The 21,320-nt window shown below is 36.6% G+C and overlaps 1 protein-coding gene and 1 pseudogene across 1 annotated transcript in view; one reads left to right on the plus strand and one right to left on the minus strand.

The window, feature by feature from the left end:
• Positions 1 to 21,320, minus strand: part of RAD18 (RAD18 E3 ubiquitin protein ligase) — a 107,327-nt gene that overhangs the window by 34,363 nt on the left and 51,644 nt on the right. Inside the window, exons 8-11 of the mRNA XM_032326102.1 lie at positions 20,450 to 20,526; positions 19,094 to 19,154; positions 8,818 to 8,955; positions 3,335 to 3,509 (exon numbers count right to left, since the gene is read on the minus strand). Of these exons, the coding sequence (XP_032181993.1) occupies positions 3,335 to 3,509; positions 8,818 to 8,955; positions 19,094 to 19,154; positions 20,450 to 20,526 (451 nt within the window). The remainder of the gene's footprint in view (positions 1 to 3,334; positions 3,510 to 8,817; positions 8,956 to 19,093; positions 19,155 to 20,449; positions 20,527 to 21,320) is intronic.
• On the plus strand, positions 9,080 to 14,130 carry LOC116566988 (annotated as a pseudogene).

Genomic DNA, 21,320 nt, shown 5'->3' on the forward strand with positions numbered 1-21,320 from the left:
TTCCTGTTACACCAGAGTGGCTTCTGCTGCGTACTTACTCCTCTAGAGTCTTTTTTGTTTTGTTTTGTTTTTTAAGATTTTATTTATTTGAGAGAGAGAGAGACAGTGAGAGAGAGCATGAGCAAGGAGAAGGTCAGAGGGAGAAGCAGACTCCCCATGGAGCTGAGAGCCCAATGCGGGACTCGATCCGGGACTCCGGGATCATGACCTGAGCCAAAGGCAGTCGTCCAACCAACTGAGCCACCCAGGCGTCCCTAGAGTCTCCTCTTGAATCAGTTGCCCAGTGGTCTGTCCTGATATCAAACCAAATACCACTAGTAAAGGCGCACCTCACTCTCACTACCCCCTTTAACCTTGGTTTTGAGGTATTATATAAGGAACACACTCCACCTTTTAAACTTAAAAGTCATCTTAGTTTGACAAAATGACAAGACAAGTAAATTTACAAATTTAAAGATTAGCATATTTAATATTTACAATGTATTTAACAGTTAGTCAAACTTGAGATATGAGTAATGGACACTGCTCACTTTCTCAAGGGTAAGCCAAGCAAATCCTCATATATGGTCTCTAAAGCTCTGCTTCCAAGGGGTACAAGCAAACTTAATGATTCTTTTTCCTTGTAAGGCTGCAGTAGAGCCACCCAAATGTCCATCAGCTAATAAATGAATAATAAAATATATACTCACACAATAGAGTAATATTCTGCAATGTAAAGGAATCTAGCACTGAAACATGCTACAACATGAACCTTAAAAATATTAAGCTAAATAACAGAAGCCATTCACAAAGACCACACACTGTATGTATGACCTCACTGACATGAGTGCTGTCCAGAACAGGGAAATCTACAAAGACACAAAGTAGATGAGTAGCTGCCAGGGGCTGGCAAAGTTGGGGAGAAATGGGAATTGACTGCTAATGAGTAGGAGGGTTCTTTTTGGGGTGACGAAAATGTTCTAAAATTGTGGCAATGGTTGTACAATTTTGTGACCATACCAAAAACTATCAAATGGTACATTTGCACAAGTGAGTTGTATGGTATGTAAATTACATCTCAAAATACAGCTGTTAAAAATTTGTAATAAGGGGCGCCTGGGTGGTTCAGTGGGTTAAGCCGCTGCCTTCGGCTCAGGTCATGATCTCAGGGTCCTGGGATCGAGTCCCGCATCGAGCTCTCTGCTCAGCAGAGAGCCTGCTTCCCTTCCTCTCTCTCTGCCTGCCTCTCTGCCTACTTGTGATCTCTCTCTGTCAAATAAATAAATAAAATCTTAAAAAAAAAAAATTTGTAGTAAGTAGTTGCACTGGATATGGGTGTATGTGTGTATGTAGACACATACACGTGCAGAATTAAAATGAGAAATAAAATATGAGGTTACATTTAAAAAATGTTTTTAGTGGTTTAATAATCCGCTCACATTTCATTGATGCCAATAAATCTGTCTGAGGCTAAGACCTCCAACAAACTCACCCTACTTAACTATCCTCTCATCACCAAATACTTAAATATATATCTGGTTGCCATGCATTTCCTCCTAACTTTCTTCCATTCCCCCACTTCAAATTCAAACTCACCCTGGCATTCCCAGAGACTCACGAATTCTATGACTATGGTTAAAAATGAACTCTTACTCCCCTGAACTCTGATTTTCCCCCATTTTTACACTACATTCCTACACAACTTGTATTTAAAAACAAATACTGCCTACTGGACTTGGAGAACAGCCTGATGTAGAGAAACTTTGCAGCAGTATCATGCCCTCAGACAAAACGGGACAACACACAGTTCACTTACCCAACTGGAGATATGCTACTGACATTGAAAACATTAGGGGTGAGGGGAGAATATTTTCCCCTCCTAATATCCAACCCAGAATAATATGAAACAGTTTCCCAAGAATCCTAGGAAAGCAGAGGGTCTTTGGGTATACTCCTCTTACAAAAAATTTCTTCTTAATTTGATGTTTCAGTTTAGACATAGATATATAAATGATATATACACATATCATTCTAGAGCATTGTTAATTCTTAAATGAAGAAATTATCAAAGATTAAATAATTTCTAAAACATATTTACATGCTGATGGTAGCATTTAAAATTGGTATAATTCACTCAGAAGGCAGCAACACCTACATGGTCAAAATAGAGTTAAAAATAACTTATTAGAAACAAAAGGCTCTATATAGAGAGAGCTTCACCACAGTTTTAGGTGTAAGTAGAACACTGAGGAAAATGTAAATAACTAAAAGAAACTGCAGAATCTGGTCATTTATGGTACAAAGCCAGAAGAGAACACTGCACCGACTGAAAAATAGCTACAAAAGATGAGGGAGAAAAGATGAGATGATCATACAAACGATTTATGATACAAAATGAAATGCCAGAACACAAAAGTTATAAACAAACACATGTCTATACATAGACTGTATACATACATACAATGATTTAACTTTATGTCTGTTATCTTTTAAAAACATGTCATCTTTTAAAAATACTTTTTTTTTTTTTTTAGATTTTATTTATTTGTGAGAGATAGAGCAAGTGCACAAGCAGGGACAGTGGCAGGCAAAGGGAGAAACAGGCTCCCTGCTGAGCAAGGAGCCCAATGCAGGACTTGATCCCAGGACCCCGGAATCATGACCTGAGCCAAAGGCAGATGCTTAACTGACTGAGCCACCCAGGTGTCCCTTACAGACATCTTTTAAAAAATCATTTGGAAAAACAACTCACCTCTAAATCTCTCATTTTTAAAGCTTTCCCATCTGTTCTTACTTGGGTCAATTAAATTATCCTTTTTTGTTTTAGTCTCCTATGTATTATCTTTCTGGTCATTTTTATTTCCTAGTGTACCTGTCTTTATCTTCTTCACTCATTGTCAACAAACATCAATGCCTATCATGCTCCCTTTTCCAACTCCAGGAAAAATACATACGGCTACTGCAATACTCTCCCACATGCTTCCCTGCTTGCTATTAGTTTGCAAGTTACAAAGCAGAAGAGGAGACTGAAGTGGAAAAACAGTGAACTACCTGGGCCTCAAAGTTATTTTCTAATTATTTTTGCCTATCTATCTTAACATGCACAGGAAATAGAAGTCTATTTTTTTTTTTAAGATTTTATTTATTTATTTTACAGAGAGAGATCACAAGTAGATAGAGAGGCAGGCAGAGAGAGAGGGAAGCAAGCTCCCTGCTGAGCAGAGAGCCCGATGTGGGACTCGATCCCGGGACCCTGAGATCATGACCTGAGCCAAAGGCAGCGGCTTAACCCACTGAGCCACCCAGGCACCCGGAAATAGAAGTCTAAAACAATCAGGTAATACAGGTTTCTTACCTATTGAATGAGTCTGATTCTGATGAAGAAAGAGCTTCTTCTTGAATATCAGTACAACTGGAAGAATCATCTGGTCTATCAGGCTCCATTCTCACTGGGGATTCCAGCTTTGATTGAGAGAAGTGGTTTGTTATAGGGGAAGTATCTGAGAATTTTGCTTTTTTATCTTCCTGTTCTAAAAAGGAAAAAAAGAAAGAAAAAAAACATTTAAGAGTACCAGAAAATCTATGACCTATTATTTCTACAACATTTAATATTATTACTTATACTTAGTAAAATGGAAGTTTATCTAACATTGATTCCAAAACTCTAGCAACAGAGAGTAAGAATCAACACTATATGGGCCATCTATTTATACTGTCCACCCCAGGTATTTCCATTTTAATTTAATTTAAAAACAAAATTTCTGGGGCGGCCTAGGTAGCTCAATTGGTTAAGAGCCTGCCTTCTGCTCAGGTCACTAGCCCTGAGTCCCAGGATCAAGCCCATGAGATTGAGCATCTGCCTTCGAGTCAGGTCATGATCTCATGGTCCTGGGATTGAGCTTGTGTCATCAGGCTCCGTGTTCAGCAGGGAGACTGCTTCTCCCTTTCTGTCTGCCACTCCCCCTGCCTGTGCTTTCACTCACTCTCTCAAATAAACAAATAAATCTTTAAAAAATAAAATATAATAAAAAGTAAAAACAAAATTTCCTTTTAAAATCAGGAGTAGTGAACTGTGTCATTCTAATGAGGCCATACAGTATCACTGAAGAATTCCTGCATATTTCACAGATGAGAAAAGATGGACAAATGTATGTAGCACAACAAAAAAGGATTAAAAATTCAATTAATAAAAGAACCACGGGCTTGGGGCACTTCAGTGGCTGTCGGTTGAGCGTCCAACTCTTGGTTTCGGCTCAAGTCATGATCTCATGGGTCCTGGGATCAAGGCCTGTGTTGGGCTCCCTGCCCTGCAGAGAGTCTGCTTAAAGATTCTCTCTCCCTCTCCCTTTGCCCCTCCTCCCACTCTTGTGCTCACCCTCTCTCAAATAAATAAATAAATAAATAAATCTTTTAAAAAAAAAAAAAGGCATTATATTTGTCACTGACCACTATGTGGTAGTGAATCCATCTGGATATTTCTCTTAGTCCACTAAATAAGATCTAATATTCAATATGAAAAAAGAAAACTAATCAGACATAACTAGTATTTCTGTTTGATCTAATACATGTCATATTTCTATGTGTCCCTTGTCGTATTCTGAATTTCTGAGGTCTCTTGCTAAAAATAAAATAAAAAATAAGGGAAGATGGAGGCATACAGACAGTATCTGCAAGAACATAACATACAGGTATGACCAAATATTTGCAAATATACCTGCAGAAAATAATACCCATGAAGGATTCCTCAGTGCCCAGGACTCTCCCTCATGACCCTTTCCAGGACTCTGCTAGGATTTCAGCTGCACTGTCTTTAAGATTCAGGAACTGAGTAAGTACTTAGCATGCAAGTCCCACGTGCTAGTAGTATAGAGCCCCCTTTCATAAGTTTCCTCACAGAGAAGCAGAGCTTTCACACATCACTCATCCAGTGTGCTTACACAGGCAAGTGACCTTCAACAAAAGACACTAAAAAACTGTCAAGGCTTTGTCATAAAGAGAAAATTTATGAAAAAGAATAAGACAGCTTCTTCAAAAAGAAACCTTTCCAAGTCCATACAGTCAAGATTTCTCCAGAAATAAACAGTTTTGTTATACTAAAGAACAGCATACATCACAAAAGTGTAATTTCTATAAATACACTCTTGATGTTGGGCTTTCAATAAGCCAAATCACTACCAAAATTGAACTGTACCCTCTAATGTTTACCTGGGAAAAGAAAAGAAGAAGCTAACCACAAAAACCACCCAGGAGTTTGACGATCTCTTGTAAAGAGACACCCCGGATCACATTAAGAAGAATCAATCACCCAGTAAACTCAGTGAACCCAGACAATTCAACACTCAGCTGGACAGGAGAATGCAATCAAGCTGACAAACCAGGGAGCAGGAATTCAACCTAAAACTATCTTTTATTTTTGCACCTGACTTATATTCTTTTCATACTTCTTCCCGTCTTATATAAGCCTCTCCAATATAAATTCCGTCTTGGGGGACAAGTATCATTCAACAATTATTGCGTACTAAAAGTCAGTTATCTTTCATATCTGTCCACAGATGTCAGAAAAGAACGTCAAACAGAGCAGACCACTCTGAGGCTCTGCCATCAAACATCCCGGAAGACATGTGACAAAAACAGATGAAGGATTTACTTGAGAGAACATGTATCTTCTTCACTTATACTGGCATTTCAATGACCAAGTTGATGCCAAAGAACAAAAATTACATTGATTGTATGATGCTGTACAGAGCTCAACTTGCCAGTTTAGTTGTGCTAGTCTATCTGTGCTTCTGTCTCCCACACTCTCCACCCTTCTCAGACACATGCATTCATGTACAACAACCTAGAAGCAGCAATCCTCTCTGAACCCCACAGACAGCAGTATTTATGGCCATATACATATATAATGCACAGCCCTGAGTATAAGTAATCAATCATTTTAAAAGACATTCAACTAGTAAGCAAAATGTTCTCCCAATCTGAGATATTAAACCAGATTTTTTCCAGGAACTAAACTACTTTTTAAGAAAAGCCTTCAACACAAACACATTCAAGTTGTTCACAAACAGCATGAGATACATACTCAGGCAGCAACCTACTAAATGTTACCAGGAGACTTGGGTGGGGAGGCGGTGGAAAAGAACACACCAGCATGTAAAACAGTAACACTTAGGAATAAATCTAACCAAAGAAGTGAAAAATTGAAGTGCTGAAAACTACAAAACATTGTTGAAAGAAATTAAAGACGACATAAATAAAGACATCCTGTGTTCATCAACTGGAAGACAATACTCGTTAAGATATCAAAAGTACCCAAAGCAATCTATAGCTTCAATTCCAAAGGTACTTTTGCAGAAATAGAAAAATTCATCCTAAAATTCACATGGAATCTCAAGGGACCCAAATAGTCAAAACAACCTTGAAAAGGAAGAATAAGGTTGGAATACTCATACACCTTGACTTTGAAATGTAAAACAAGACTACAGTAATTAAAACAGTATAGTACTGACATGAGAATAGACATACGGACAGGAGAGTAAAACAGAGGGTACAGAAATAAACCCTTACATATACAGTCAATTCATTTTCAACAATATCGAGAGCATTCTCTTTGGAAAGGATAGTCTTTATAGAAACTGGTGCTTTATCTACACATAAAAGAATGAAGTTGGACCCTTACACCACACACCAAAATTAACTCAAAAAAGATCACATACCTAAACATTAAAAGCTAAAGCAATAAAACTCCTAGAAGAAAACAAAGAGAAATATCTCCATGAACAATTTGGAAACAATTTCATGGATATAACACCAAAAGCACAGGTAATTAAAGAAAAAAATGGATATATTGGACTTCATCAAAATTAAGCACCTTTGTGCAACAAAAAAAAACTATGAAGAAAGCAAAAAGACAACTAAGAAAATATTTACAAATATATGCAAGTCATATACATGGAAAAGGATTAATATCCAGAATATATAGAGTTCCTTAAAAAAACCCAACAAAAAAAAAACCCCAAACAAACCAAATGAAAAATGAGCAGGGCACAAATAGACATTTCCACACAGCCAGTAAGTATATGAAAAGAAGTTCAACATTTTTAGTCATTAGGAAAATGGAAATCAAAACCATAAGATATTCACTTCACACCTACCTTGATGGCTATGGTTAAAAAAAAGGAATGGGTGTGGCAAGAATATAGAGAAACTGGAATCATTAAGCACTGCTGGCAGGAATGTAAAATGGTACAACCACTTTGGAAAGAGTTTTGTGGTTTTTCAAAAAGGAAACAGAGAATTATCCTAAGAATCAGAAACTCCATCCTTAGGTATATACCCAAGAGAATGGAAAGCAGACACTTGAACATATATTTGAACACCAATCTTCATAGAGCATTATTCACAATAGCCAAAAGGTGAAACCGATTACAGATGAAGAGATAAACAAAATGTGGCATGTACACACAATGGAATATTTTTTGGTTATAAAAAAGCAATAAAATTTGATATTTGGTACAACAGGACCTTGAAAATATTATGCTTAGTGAAATAAGTTGATACAGAAGGACAAATATTAACACGATTCCACTTATATGAGGTACTTAATGTAAGCAAATTCACACAGAAAATAGAACAGTGATTACCAGAGTGTGGCTGGGAAAGGGCAAGAGAGTTACTATTTTTAATAGGTACAGAGCTTACGCTGGATGATGAAAAAGTTTTGGTATGGATGGTGGTGGCTGTCATAAAACATTCTTAATGTATTTAATGCTGCTGAATTGTACATTTATGAATGGTTAGAATAATAAATATTATATATAGTTTATCACAATAAAGGAAAAAAAGGAATTTTTATGTGCACTTTCCTCCATTGATTCTGTTTTGTTCATTGGCCCAAAGCCCTGACAAGAGAAATATGATATTAATCTCAAACTTAAAATGGACCCAAATTAAGGACATGCTGTATTTCACTATTTATTTTTAATATGAAAAGAAAGTAAAACAATGGGAATTTACCTGAAGTTTATAAGCTTCAGACTTTTTAGCAGAACATTCCATCCAAAATACCAGTGACCTATAACAAAAACTATTCTAAAATAAAAATTATTTGTACAATATGGGACACCTGGGTGGCTCAGTTGGTTAAGCAACTGCCTTCAGCTTGGGTCATGATCCCAGGGTCCTGGGATCGAGCCCCATGTCAGGCTCTTTACTCTGCAGGGAACCTGCTTCTCCCTCTCCCTCTGCCTGCTACTCCGCCTGCTTATGCTCTCTCTCTCCCTGTCAAATAAATAAATAAAAATAAATTATTTGTACAATATTTGAAGATGTGCAGCAATAAATCCTACACCTAAAAAACATCCTTAGGCTGAAACAAGTAAGAAACTTCCTATTTACCATTAAACCAAAGATTTTAGAAACTTGTCATCATGGCATCTCCCAATCATTTTTCCCACAGTAACAAACTTAGTTTATAGTCAACAACAGCTATAGGTCTAAAAATACTTTTTCCACTTCAGATATCTAATAAAAAGGTAAATTCCCATTGTTTTACTTTCTTTTCACATTAAAAACAAATAGCGAAATTCAGGGGCATCTGGGTGGTTAAGTGTCCAACTCTTGGTTTTGGCTGAGGTCATGATCTCAGGGTCATGAGATCAAGCCTGTGTTGGGCTCTGCGCTCAGCAGAAGTCTGCCTGAGATTCTCTCTCTCCCTCTTCCTCTGCCCCTCTCCCTGCTCTCACACATACACATGCTCTAAGTTAAATAAATAAAAACTTAAAATAAATAGTGAAATTCAACACATTTGTTTTTAGTTACTAACTGTAATTAGTCTCTTACCGACGCAAATAGGTAATAGCTTTTCTGTAGATCCATCTTCTTCTTTTGTTACTTTTTTTTTTGATATTTCAACAGTTTTCTTGTATCCTTTTTTGGCCTGATCCACCAGAAGCCGAAATTCATTCTGATGTTTTTTACCTAAAATTCAAAAGATCTTCTCAGTAAAGCAAGGACTGTAAAAGCTGTATTTTTGTTATGCTGACATACTAAGTATCAAGACGTGTACAAACTTGCTCAAGAACATTCTTGTTGGGGCACCTCGATGTCTCAGTTATATGTGGGTTTAGCATCTGCCTTCAGCTCAGGTGATGACCCCAGGGTCCCGAAATGAAGTCCCAAGCTGGGCTCCCTGCTCAGCTGGGAGTATGTTTCTTCCTTTTCCTCTGCCCTCCACCCCCGCTTACTCATCGGTACTCTCTCTCTCTCATAAATAAATAAAATCTTTAAAAAAAAATCCTTGGGAATCACTTGCAATAAATTTACAAACTGGAAAGCAGAAAAATACATAGAGCTAGGGATCATGGAAGCCTCTCTTTCTTATCTTCTCCTTTCCTCAGGTACAAACATGGAAACAGGATATTCCTAGTTTGCTACTATAGGTTTTCCCCCCAAACCTCATACTCTGAAAGGCTTTTGATAAAGCACGAAAGATACCACTTTCTTAAATATATCCAAAAGACACCATTCTAACACCCAAGAAACAAAAGAGTACTAACATGAAGAACACTATCTGAGTATAAAAGCAGAAGTCTCCAGGAAAGTTGGATTATAAAAACAAAGGATATCCTTTTGGATTCCCTTTCACCTTCGCGTTTCTTGCGAAGATCCCTTTAATATCCCAAAAGATCCCTCTAACATCCACCTCTTACCCCCAATCACCTTATCTCAGGGTATCGTAATTACATCAATCTTAATAACACCTGCTACTTTAATAATCTGAAGATAATGTAAGCCTAATCTCAATGTCACCATTATTAATGTACATTCATTTACTCAATAAAGAATAGCCAGGCATTGTTAGAGCATAGCCTTTAGGATGTCTATTTGTAATCCTGAACTATAGTTCAGACAGCTGAGGTTGCACTTGACTTATCTAGCATCCTCATACACTTAAGTCATGGTTCAAAATGATGTCATAAATCCTGTAAAAATGTATTTTAGAGTCACACTGCAAATAATTCATGTTTTGAGACCATTTTCATACAGTAACCAACACTTTCCCTGTGGCACAATATTAAGAATAAATGAGTGTAAGAAAATATTTGTGCTTTTATTGAAAACTATGCCTTTCCTAGTGCTACCCTTCCAAGATTCCAGGCATTCGTTGCCTTTGAGCTGTTACAGTTCTGTAAATTGTAGGTAACTGATAGCAAAGGAAAATGATTCTTGTCTACAGACATGCAAAATCCTGCAGGGCGAAGGGTCAAACTGACTTCCCTCCCCACTGTGAAAGAAGCCAGTCCTCCATTTGCACATTGATTTCAATATTCCTGACCTATAAATGTGACTGTACTTTGGACATTAAGGAGAGACTGCTCCTAATCCCAATATATTTATGTGTATAATACATGTAAAACTCCCCATGAAACTGACATGTTGGCTTGGTTAAAAATCCAGCAAAAGAAATCTGGGCTGGCCATAAAAATTACTGGTAAAAGTTAGCTCTTCAGAAATAGGGGAGATCCTACCTAGGAAACAAGCTAGGTGATTTCTTTCAGGTCCTATTTAACTCCGTGCATTTGAGGATAATTATTTTATACTTCCTTCAGCTCCCCAGAGTCAGTGGGAGACCACCACCATCACTATATGGTTTCTGTTAGGCAAGGGTAACCCAGCACTGTGAGGTCTATGAAATTTGGTCAGATCTGGTCTAGGTCTTCTCCCAGGAAGGCCATTGCATACATGGAATTATGGGTGTAAGAATTACTTAAGAAACTTGCTTAAGTAATCTCATTAAGAGTTAAGAAGGCTTAATGACCTTCTCCTCTGAAGTAATAAAAGCCCTGGTTTAAAAGAGATTTTCTGTTTGATCTGATTACCCCTACAGCTAGAAGTAAATGGCAGCCACTCCTCTGGCTTTAGCCCAAAGAGTCCAATAACCTCTGCTCAAAAGATGAACAATGCTAAGAGATTATGACTAATAAAATTGTTCCCATTCATCTCTTCACCTCATTTTAGGAGCTGTGCCATCTGGCAAGGAGTACTTTAGAGTTTAAAATCTCAGTTCTGCTAATTTAGATGCCCTGAATTTACCTCTTAAAAATATTAAGTGGCTGAGATAATTGTGGAGCTGATGAATAAGCCCCACATTCAACCAACTGATGTTCTTCAAGATTTTTAATACTTGAATTCTATCACCCTTTCCGCCTCTCCAAGTCAAGCCCTTCACTCTTTCACCACCCCTTAACTACTTTTTTAGACAAGCTTCTACAGCCAAAGCATCTCTGGATCTGCCTGTGAACCCTGCGGTACACAAGACCAAAGTCAGGATGTCACAAGAATAGGACAGACTCATCCTCCAAAAGGATGATACTGAGATACTCACTCAACTACTTTAAGTCATAGAACAAGTTTGGAGTCAGTGCCTCCCAAAGTAAAATCCCATGCATTTTTTTTCACCAACCACCTAGGAGACCCAAGCATCTAAAACCTGGATGGAGAAGAGAGTAACAGTAATGGCTAACACTCACTAAGGGCATATTCATTTAGCCCTGAACTGACCAGTTTCACTGTAAATTCATGACATAAGCCTAAAATGGGCACTCAACACTGCTGTACAAATTTCTCACCTTTCTTTAGCAAACACTGCTTTACTATTCTCCAAAATGACCATGTCACACTTTTCCAGACCTGCAACACTCCCTTCTCGGCTGGCCTCATACTACTTTGAAACACAGAAACTTTTTTTTTTTTTTTTGAAAACACAGGAACATTCTAACCAGAGCCCTGTCATCTTCCAACTACCATCCCTTCATCTGTGCACATACGTTCTATCTTCCTTGTATTGACTGAGAAGTAACTATCCTTGCAGCAATTAAATGCCAATACCTGGCCATCTTGGAACCTGTGGAGGTCTGCTGGGAACAGGACTCCTAAAACGACAAATAGCTCTGGAGGCTGTGGTCCAAGGCCATTTTTGCTGTCTATAAGCCGGGTCTCCGGAACCAGAGGGAACACATAGCTCTTCTTAAAATTAAACGTTATTTATGCTAGAGATGAATCTGAATTCTACCTAGGCAAGAGATGTGCTTATGTGTACAAAACAAAGAACACCACAGTGACTGCTGGTGGCAAGCCAAACAAAACCAGAGGAATCAGAGGAAGGGTAACTCGTGCTCATGGAAACAGTGGCATGGTTCATGCCAAATTCCGAAGCAACCTTCCTGCTATGCCATTGGCCACAGAATCCGTGTGAGGCTATACCCCTCACGTATTCAAGGTAATTGGAAAGTAAATAAATAAAGGTGTAGATCTATTCTCTTGGGGGAAAAAAAAGAGCCAAGCCCTAAATTACCCTCTGGATTCCATCACTAAGGTTGTCTCAGAGAGACAGCACCTGTGCTTACTTACCCTCTCCCTGTCTCACATCAACAATTTCCTCCTCTTATGCACCTTTCCTGCTGGCATACAAATACACCTGAGACTGTTCTGCTAGAAGCGAGAGTGTGGGTTATGAAAATAATTAGGTATAGACCAGCATTTTTTTTCTTAATGAGATAATAAGAGTAGTATGGAAAGTGCCAGAGTACATCAAAAATGGCAAGAGTAAGCAACTAAGGGGCGCCTGGGTGCCTCAGTGGGTTAAAGCCTCTGCTTTCTGCTTGAGTAATGATCCCAGGGTCCTGGGATTGAGCCCCACACATTGGGCTCTCTGCTCAGCAGGGAGCCTGCATCCCCCTCTCTCTCTGCCTGCCTCTCTGCCTACTTGTGATCTCTGTCAAGTAAATAAATAAAATCTTTTAAAAAAATTAAATTAAATTTTTAAAAAAAGAGTAAGCAACTAAGATGTCCTTCAGTTGTTGAATGGATAAGCTATTAGTACATCCAGACAATGGAATATTATTCAGAACTAAAAAGAAAAGCACCATCAAGTCATGAAAAGACATGGAGAAACTTTAAATGCATATTGCCAAGTGACAGAAGACAATCTGAAAAGACTACGTATTACATGATGGCAAATATGTGACATTCTGGAAAAGGCAAAACTATGCAGGTAATAAAGAGATCAGCGGTTGCCAGGGGTTTGGTAGCAGAGGGTATGAACAGATGAAGCACAAAGGATTCTAAGGGCAGTGAAAATACTCTGCAGGATACCACAGTGATGCATGTCATTGTAACTCTCTCCAACACCAAGAATGAACCCTAAGTATGGACTTCAGGTGACTATGATGTGTCAATGTAGGGTCATCAACTATAACAAGTGTACCCTCTGGTGGGGGTTGTTGATAATGGGAGAAGTCATGCATGTGTAGGCGTGGGGGATATATGGGAACTTTCTGTAACATTTCCCTGCTCTAAAAACATAAAGTCTTATTTTAAAAAAAGAGAGAGAGAGACAGAGAGTAGGATGCAATATGGGTGGTTTGGATAAGCATAACCAACAGGCTTTGGAACATATTTATCACACTACTTATATTTTTTTCAAAGTCACTGAAATTTTAAGAGAAAAATGATAGAAGATAATTTTTTCTAAGGTTAGGGCCATTTAAGTTTGGGGGAAGGGGAATGCAAACATCATTTGAAAACATCTCAATACAATCTTTTAAAAAATGAGAAGGGTAAATATTACTTTGTGAAACTTTTATTTCACAATAAATTATCTAATGAATTATATCTAAAATATAATCCTCAGGGTGCTGGGTTGGCTCAGTTAGTTAAGCATCTGCCTTTGGCTCAGGTCGTACCCTGGGGTCCTGGGATTGAGCCCCATGTCTGACTCCCTGCTCAGTGGCGAGTCTGTTTCTCCCACTCCCTCTGCTGCTCCCCCTGCTTGTGCTCTCTCTCTGACACATTAAAAAAAAAAAAAATCTTTAAAATAAATATAATTCTCACTGTGGGCTGCAGTCAAAAAAGATCTGAAAGCCACTGTTATCTCCCAACTTGAAAAACAAACAAAACCATCCCTTGACCAACACCCACCTCCAGCTACGCCCTCATTTTTCTGCTCTCCCTGACATAGTAAAACCTCCCCGAAAGAGCTGTCCACCTTTCCACCTTAAGTCTCACTTCCTCGCCTCCAATGTGTTTCAGCCGACATCGAGTGCTTCTGACGCCTCCTCTCTAATGAAACTGTTCTTGCGGAAGTTAGTGTAGCACTTGAGTTGTGAGATGTACTGATGCCTTCCATCTTACTCAACCTTCTACAGTAGCATCTGACACAATTCATCATATCTCCTTTCTTGAAACACTGTTTTCCTAGATCTTCTGACACCACATTTCGAAGTTCTATTCCTATCTCCAGGCCACTCCTTCCGTTCTCTCCGCCGCCTCCCCGCCCATCCTCTACACTCTGAAACAGCAGAATTTCAAGTGTACTGGTTGACTGCCGAAGATCTCTGAGCCTCTTTCAGAAGGCAAATGAGGTTAAAACCTATGTTATTTGCATTTTTTTGTTGTTACACTGACATATGTGTAACAAAATATTGCACAGACAGTGCAATAGTAATGGTAGATAAAACCGCGAGTGTCTTAGCATAAGCCAAGGAAGTGACCCTGAACTGTACCAGTAATCACTATATTCTACATGACCATATACCACCCATTTTTAAAAAAGTCAATCTTACTTAAGAATATCCTTGATGAAGCAGTAAGAAAATTATTAATCTTATTAAATTTTGACCCTGGAGTACCTTTTTAATAATCTCAGAGGTAAAATGAGAACTATAAATATAGCACTTCTGCTACATACCCAAAGTGCCCTGCAGAAACATCTGTGTAATCAGTTGTGAGCTAAATTAGCCACTTTTTTTTTTAAAGATTTTATTTATTTATTTGACAGAGAGAGATTACAAGTAGGCAGAGAGGCAGGTAGAGAGAGAGGAAGGGAAGCAGGCTCCCTGCTGAGCAGAGAGCCCGATGCGGGACTCGATCCCAGGACCCTGAGATCATGACCTGAACCGAAGGCAGCAGCTTAACCCACTGAGCCACCCAGGCGCCCCTAAATTAGCCACTTTTTAAATGAACATTGTTTTTATTTGAAAGAACAGTAGACAAACTGTGATTATTCATACTTGGATAATATATTTTCTCAAAAATGAATGAGGGAAGGAAGTTGTCACTTCAGGAAAAACAAGTTAACAGTATTTGCTGCCAAATATAGAAGAATAGCTTTCAAGGAAAATCAGAATTTTGGATAACTTGTACCCACCATTTTGTACAACTTCCCATACTTAACTTTTCTGATAAGACTGGTGGTGAGAAAGGGAGACAAACCATACGAGACTCTTAATCTCAGGAAACAAACTAAGAGTTGCTGGAATGGAGGGGGGTGGGAGGGTTAGGGTGGCTGGCTGATGGCCACTGGGGAGGGTATGTGCTATGGTAAGTGCTGTGAATTGTGTAAGACTGATGAATCACAGACCTGTCCCCCTGAAACAAATAATACATTATATGTTAATTTAAAAAAAAAAAATACTGGTGGTAAAACTAAGAAATGCTACTTTTTACATTATATAATATAAATGCAATATAAACATGCAAACATTTGCAACTCAATGAATCAGTATTTTCCAAATAACCAACAAATGATACTACAAAATCATTCACAGGTAAAAGGTCCATTCAAAGCACATGACAGACCAGTGGACTTTTATGCAATAGAGGACAGAAACTTCATTAACAGATTTCAAATTCCATTGTAAATAACCTTTCTGAAATAACACTTGCCAAGAATATCCATGATCACCTTAAAAATCTACTGAAATACTTCCCTCTTTTCAATTACCTATCTGCATCAGGCTGGATATTTTTCACAAACTTCAATGAAAAAAAAAAACACATGGCAACAGTTTAATGCAGAAGCTCACAGGAGACTCAGGATATCCTCTATTAAGCAAGATATCAAAGAGATTTGTAGAAATAGAAAAGAATGCCACTCTTGTCACTAAGTTTTTAAAGTCAGACTTCCTGAGAAATAATTTATACATAGTAAAATTCATCAATTTTAAGCAAACAATCTGATGCATTTTTTAAAAAAAATGTGCAGTCGGGGGTGCCTGGGTGGCTCAGTGGGTTAAAGCCTCTGTCTTCAGCTCAGGTCATGATCCCAGGGTCCTGGGATGGAGCCCCACATCGGGCTCTCTGCTCAGCAGGGAGCCTGCTTCCCCCACCCCCCGCCTGCCTCTCTGCCTACTTGCGATCTCTGTCAAATAAATAAATAAATAATCTTTTAAAAAAATAAAAAATAAAAAATGTGCAGTCATGTAACTACCAATGCAATCATGAAATAGAAGATTAGAAGAATCAGGTCACCTATGAGAGTTCCTTCGTGACCCCCTTTTCCTCCAGCCACAGCAGCTGGCAGTACCAATCTAGTTTCATTACTAATCTTTGCCTCTTCTAGAACTTCATATAAATGGAGTCATTCAGGATGCAGTTTGCCTTGTGTTTTAACAACAATGTTGTTGACATCCCTCCATGTTGAATCCTATGTGTAGCATTAATTCTTTTTTATTAAGTATTGTTCCATTGTATATGGCTGTATCATAATGTATTTATGGATATTTAGGTTCTTAGTTTAGGATAATATGAATAAGCTGCTATAATATTTGTCAATAATATCCTTCAAATTGTTCATTACAACTGATTAGTTTTATTTTTTGGAAATTATATCTCATCAAATCTGATTTGCTCCACATCCTGACCAACGGTTTGGTATTATCCTTTCTTGTTTTTTTTTTTTCAGTTAAAATAACTACATAGTATTATTTATTTTTTTGGTAGTATTGTTTCATTTAAAATTATATTTTCCTAAAGACTAATAAGACTAACCATATATTTTCACGTGTTTATTTGGTTTTTGAATACCTATTTTGCTGAAGAATGTTTAAATCTTTTGCTCTTGTAAAAACAGTATGGCCTATAGCTTACTGAATTGTAAGAGTTCTAAAGAATATAGTACATATATAGAATATAGAACATAGACACTAGTACCTTGTCAAATATAAATTTTACAATATTTTCTCACAATCCTTAGCTTGATTTTTCATTTTCATATTTGTCTTTTAAAGAGTAAAGGTTTAATTCTACTGAAATATAATTTATCACATTTTCTTTAAGCTTTATCTTTTATGATTCAAACTGAAAGATGATCATCTTGACTATGAATATAGTGTTTTACTCCTTCTGCTCAAATCTGTATCCTATTTATTTCTGCTTCTTCATAATGTTTAGGACCTACAGAACAGTGCTAAACAAGAGGTAAGAATGGACACCTCTACCTCACTTCTAATCAGAAGAAAAGTATTTACTATTTTATCATTAATTATGATGTTAGTTGTAGGTTTCCTATAGATATTTTTATCAGATTGAAGAAATTCGATTTTAGTACGAGTTTTTAACATTAATGGGTGTTCCATGCTTATTCTGCATCTACTTAGAGAATCATTGAGTGTTTTTTTTTCAGTCACTTAATACAGTGAATTACAATGATTAATTTTCTAAAATTAAACCAATCTTGCCTTATTAGGATCCATCCCACTTGGTTATGATGTATAATCCTTTATATGTATTGCTAGATTTAATTTATTAAAATCTTGTTAAGGATTTTTGTATCCATGTTCATGAGGAATACTAGTAAGAACTTTTATTATACTGTCTTTGGTTTGTACTTTCACGGAAACTTTAGCCTCATAAAGTGGGGTAAGAAGTATTCCTTCCATTTCAATCTTCTAGCAGAATATGTATGGAATTGATAATACTACCTTCTTTACAAATTTCACGGAATTCACCAGTGAACGCATTTGGACCTGGCATTAATTCACGGACTGCAAATTCAATTTGCTTATCTACTTCTTCTTGAATACAGTTCAGTAATTTGTATCTTTCAAGGAAATTGTCCATTTCGTGTATTTTTTTTAACTAAATACAGAGGTTTATTTTAAAGCGAAATGCATTAATTTAATACAACTTATCTAGTAAAGTTAGACTTTCTTTTAGATATGTAAATGGAGGCTGCATAGCTCAGGGGTTAGAGCACTGGTCTTGTAAATGGAGAGCAATAGATAGCTGTATATTTTCTTGCCTAAATCTAATCCACATTTTCTTCAGTATGGCATTGTAAGGTATCATTCTTTTAGTGGTTTAAATTACTTTCTCTAAAAGCAGATTTTCTGGTTTCCTTATTTTTACAGGGCTTATTTTTGGCAATTCAGTGATCATTTGATAGTCTCAATCTCCTGTCTCAAGAAAAATCACATTGACTTCCCAAAAATTGATTAAGGAGGCTCCCATCACACTTTCTAACAAGAGAATAAAAGTGACTTTTGTTGTTCTGTCTGTGGTGCACGAATACTCAAGGCTTCTTTTCCTACTCTAGTAAGGCACAGGCCATGAGACATTGTATCTAGGGCCTGTGTACTTCATTCCCACCTCCCCAAACAGATCACTATTGAACCTACACAAAGCCCAGGAACTAAAAGAAGAAAACAAAATTCTCTTAGCACAACTTAAACATATAACATGCCAAATACTCATTCAATAAATATTTATTAAATACCTGTTTGTCCGGCACTTAAATTTAAATTTAAACTAAAAATGCAACCAACCAAGCAATATAGCTGCCAAACTGACAAAAACACTAAAGCGCTGACCCTGGAAAAGATGTATACAAAGGCTTAATAAGGAAAAGGAAGTAACTTGGAAGTTGGTAATAACTGATAAAATGAAAAATATTTTTGACACAAATTTGGAAGCCACAAAAGTGCTGAAATTCTTCAAAGAAGTGTTGTCAATGAGTGGTCTGAGAACAGGATAGAAAGTCAGGAACGTTTCCATTTTAATTCCATTTTATTTTCACAGAGATGCTTTGAGAGCAACGAATTAATATTTTGCAGAGTGCTTAGTGATAAGCTCAAAGAAGAATGTTAGATATCAAAAAGCAGGCACACAGAACTACAAAAAAGGTCAATGAATAAAAACTCAATTAAAATTCAGTTGCTTAAGTTGCTTAACAAGTTTATATCAAACATTACTATAAAAATTTACTTTAAAAAATTACTTAAGATGAAAATCTACAACCCAAGTTCTCTGTAAATAAAGAAAATGTCACACAACTTACGATATTTACTGTGAATTTCATCTATTTCCTTTTCTGTTTGGTCCTTTGTAAAAACCATTATCTAAAATAATCAAAAAAAAATTAATTAAAAATTTAAAATATGACCGAAACAAAAATTAGTAATACAAACTTTAATACAAAATCTCAAATGTGGATATTTAAAATAGGGGAAAATAATCTCTTTATCTCTGTTATATATAAACCTAGGAAGAATAACTCCTGTGGATTTCCCTTGAATAGCATAATAAGTATACCTTTCACTCACTACTGTTTTCTCATCTGCAGAAAATGCAACACTAATATACAGATTAAGGCTAAGATGAACTATTAACACAACAATCAATTAAATTTCTACTTTCAATATTTAATTTTTCACATTCATTAATACAACTAGTAACACTTGAAACCACAAGACTGAAAAAGCATTTAGCAGATCATTAATAAGGCAGATTTTCTTGCTTGTCTTCTACCTTTTCCAACCTAACTTCTCCAAGTCTACTGGAAAAAGAACATATAAAGAAAATATGACAGTTTAAGATTTTAGTGTTTTAAATTTCTACTTCCACTTTTGAAAATTTTAGACTTAAAAGATCAGAAATCTACTTATAGGATTCATTATAGTTTCCATCTTATAGTTAGTGCATAGGTAATGATAAAGTCAATGAAAATCTCATTTTTTTTCTACTATCTGATTATAAACTTACTTCCCTAAGGTCGTAGCTTTCCTTATAGACACATTACCGATGGTCTAGGAAAAAAAGTCTACTTGGGAGAGCCCCAAACACTTCCTCCAGTGTCATAGGACACAAGGACTATTTTCTTCTTTGGTATCCTTTCCTCAAGTTTTGGACCATCAAGCTAGAGGAAGGCAATAGTGAAGAATTTTAAGTCTCTGATTCCCTCAATAAGCTCAACAGATACTCAATCCTCATAAAGTTTTACAATTACTTAATTTCTCCATCAATATAATCATAGAAATGCAGAATGCCAGAGCTAAAGGAGGATCTTAGAGATCATATAGTTCAATTCCTGAGTTTTACAGACGAAGATCCTAAGGCCCACAGATATTAAAGAGCTTATCAAACACAACCAGCAGAGAAAGGACAAATATCAAGGTCACCTGATGTACAGACATATGCTTTTTCCATAGGACTATAATTGTATTTTGTCCTAGAAGATTGCTAAAGGACAGAATTCTGTGCTAAAAATAAGCTGCAATAATACATTAAATGGAAATGTGTTCCAGGATATTTCCTATTGAACAGATTTAATTCTGGCAATCTTTAATTTTTGGGGGGCACTCAATTTTTCTTTCCATCATTTCTACGCAGATAATGAAACAGACCATCAACATACACTTTCATTGAGTTTACTAGCTTCAAGACGCATTCTAGTCTTCTCCATATTTTCAATTTCTTGAACTATTTCAGCAGCTGTTAAAATAAGGACATACAGCCAATGTTAATTACATGGTTTTCATCATTATACTATGGATATATAAAGTGTTAACTCTAAAGGTAAAAGGTGGGTATACATGAACTCCCTGTCCTATTCTTAAAATTTTTCTCTAAGTCCAAAGTTATTTCAAAATAAAAAATTACAAAAGTAACATGGAATAAAACATTGAACTCTTACACATGCAGAACAGTTGAAGACAACCGTAAGAGTAATTTTGCTCTTTCCTTTAAGTATATAGGTATAAATAGCAGTCCCAATAGAATATGAAAATTAATTTGTTAATGTGAATCCAATTCTTAGCAGATATCCACTCAAAGTCTAACATACATGTTACAGAAATCCCAAAAGAGGAAGAAAAGGGAAGAGAAAAAATATTTGAAGACCTAGTGGCCAGAATTTGCCAAATTTAAAAAAAGACATCAAACTACAAATGTAAAAAACTCAAGGAACATTAAGCAGAATAAATGCAAAAACAAAACAAAACAAAAATACAAGAATAGCATAAATACACACTGAGAGAGAAAAATCTGTGAGAGCCAGAGAAAAAGAGTATATTACATAAAGAAAACTCAAGCATTATATCATGCTTCTCATCAGAAACTATTCAAGCCAGAAGACAATGGAGTAATGAATTAAAAGCACAGAGGAAAAATCCTGACAACCCAGAATTCTCTATCAATGGAAATATTTTTCAAAAGTGAAGGAGGAATAAAGATTTTCTGCAACAAACAAAAACAGAGAGTGTATTATTAGCAGATCTATACCACAA

The sequence above is a fragment of the Mustela erminea genome, chromosome 1 (assembly GCF_009829155.1).
Source record: "Mustela erminea isolate mMusErm1 chromosome 1, mMusErm1.Pri, whole genome shotgun sequence".
Taxonomy (NCBI): domain Eukaryota; kingdom Metazoa; phylum Chordata; class Mammalia; order Carnivora; family Mustelidae; genus Mustela; species Mustela erminea.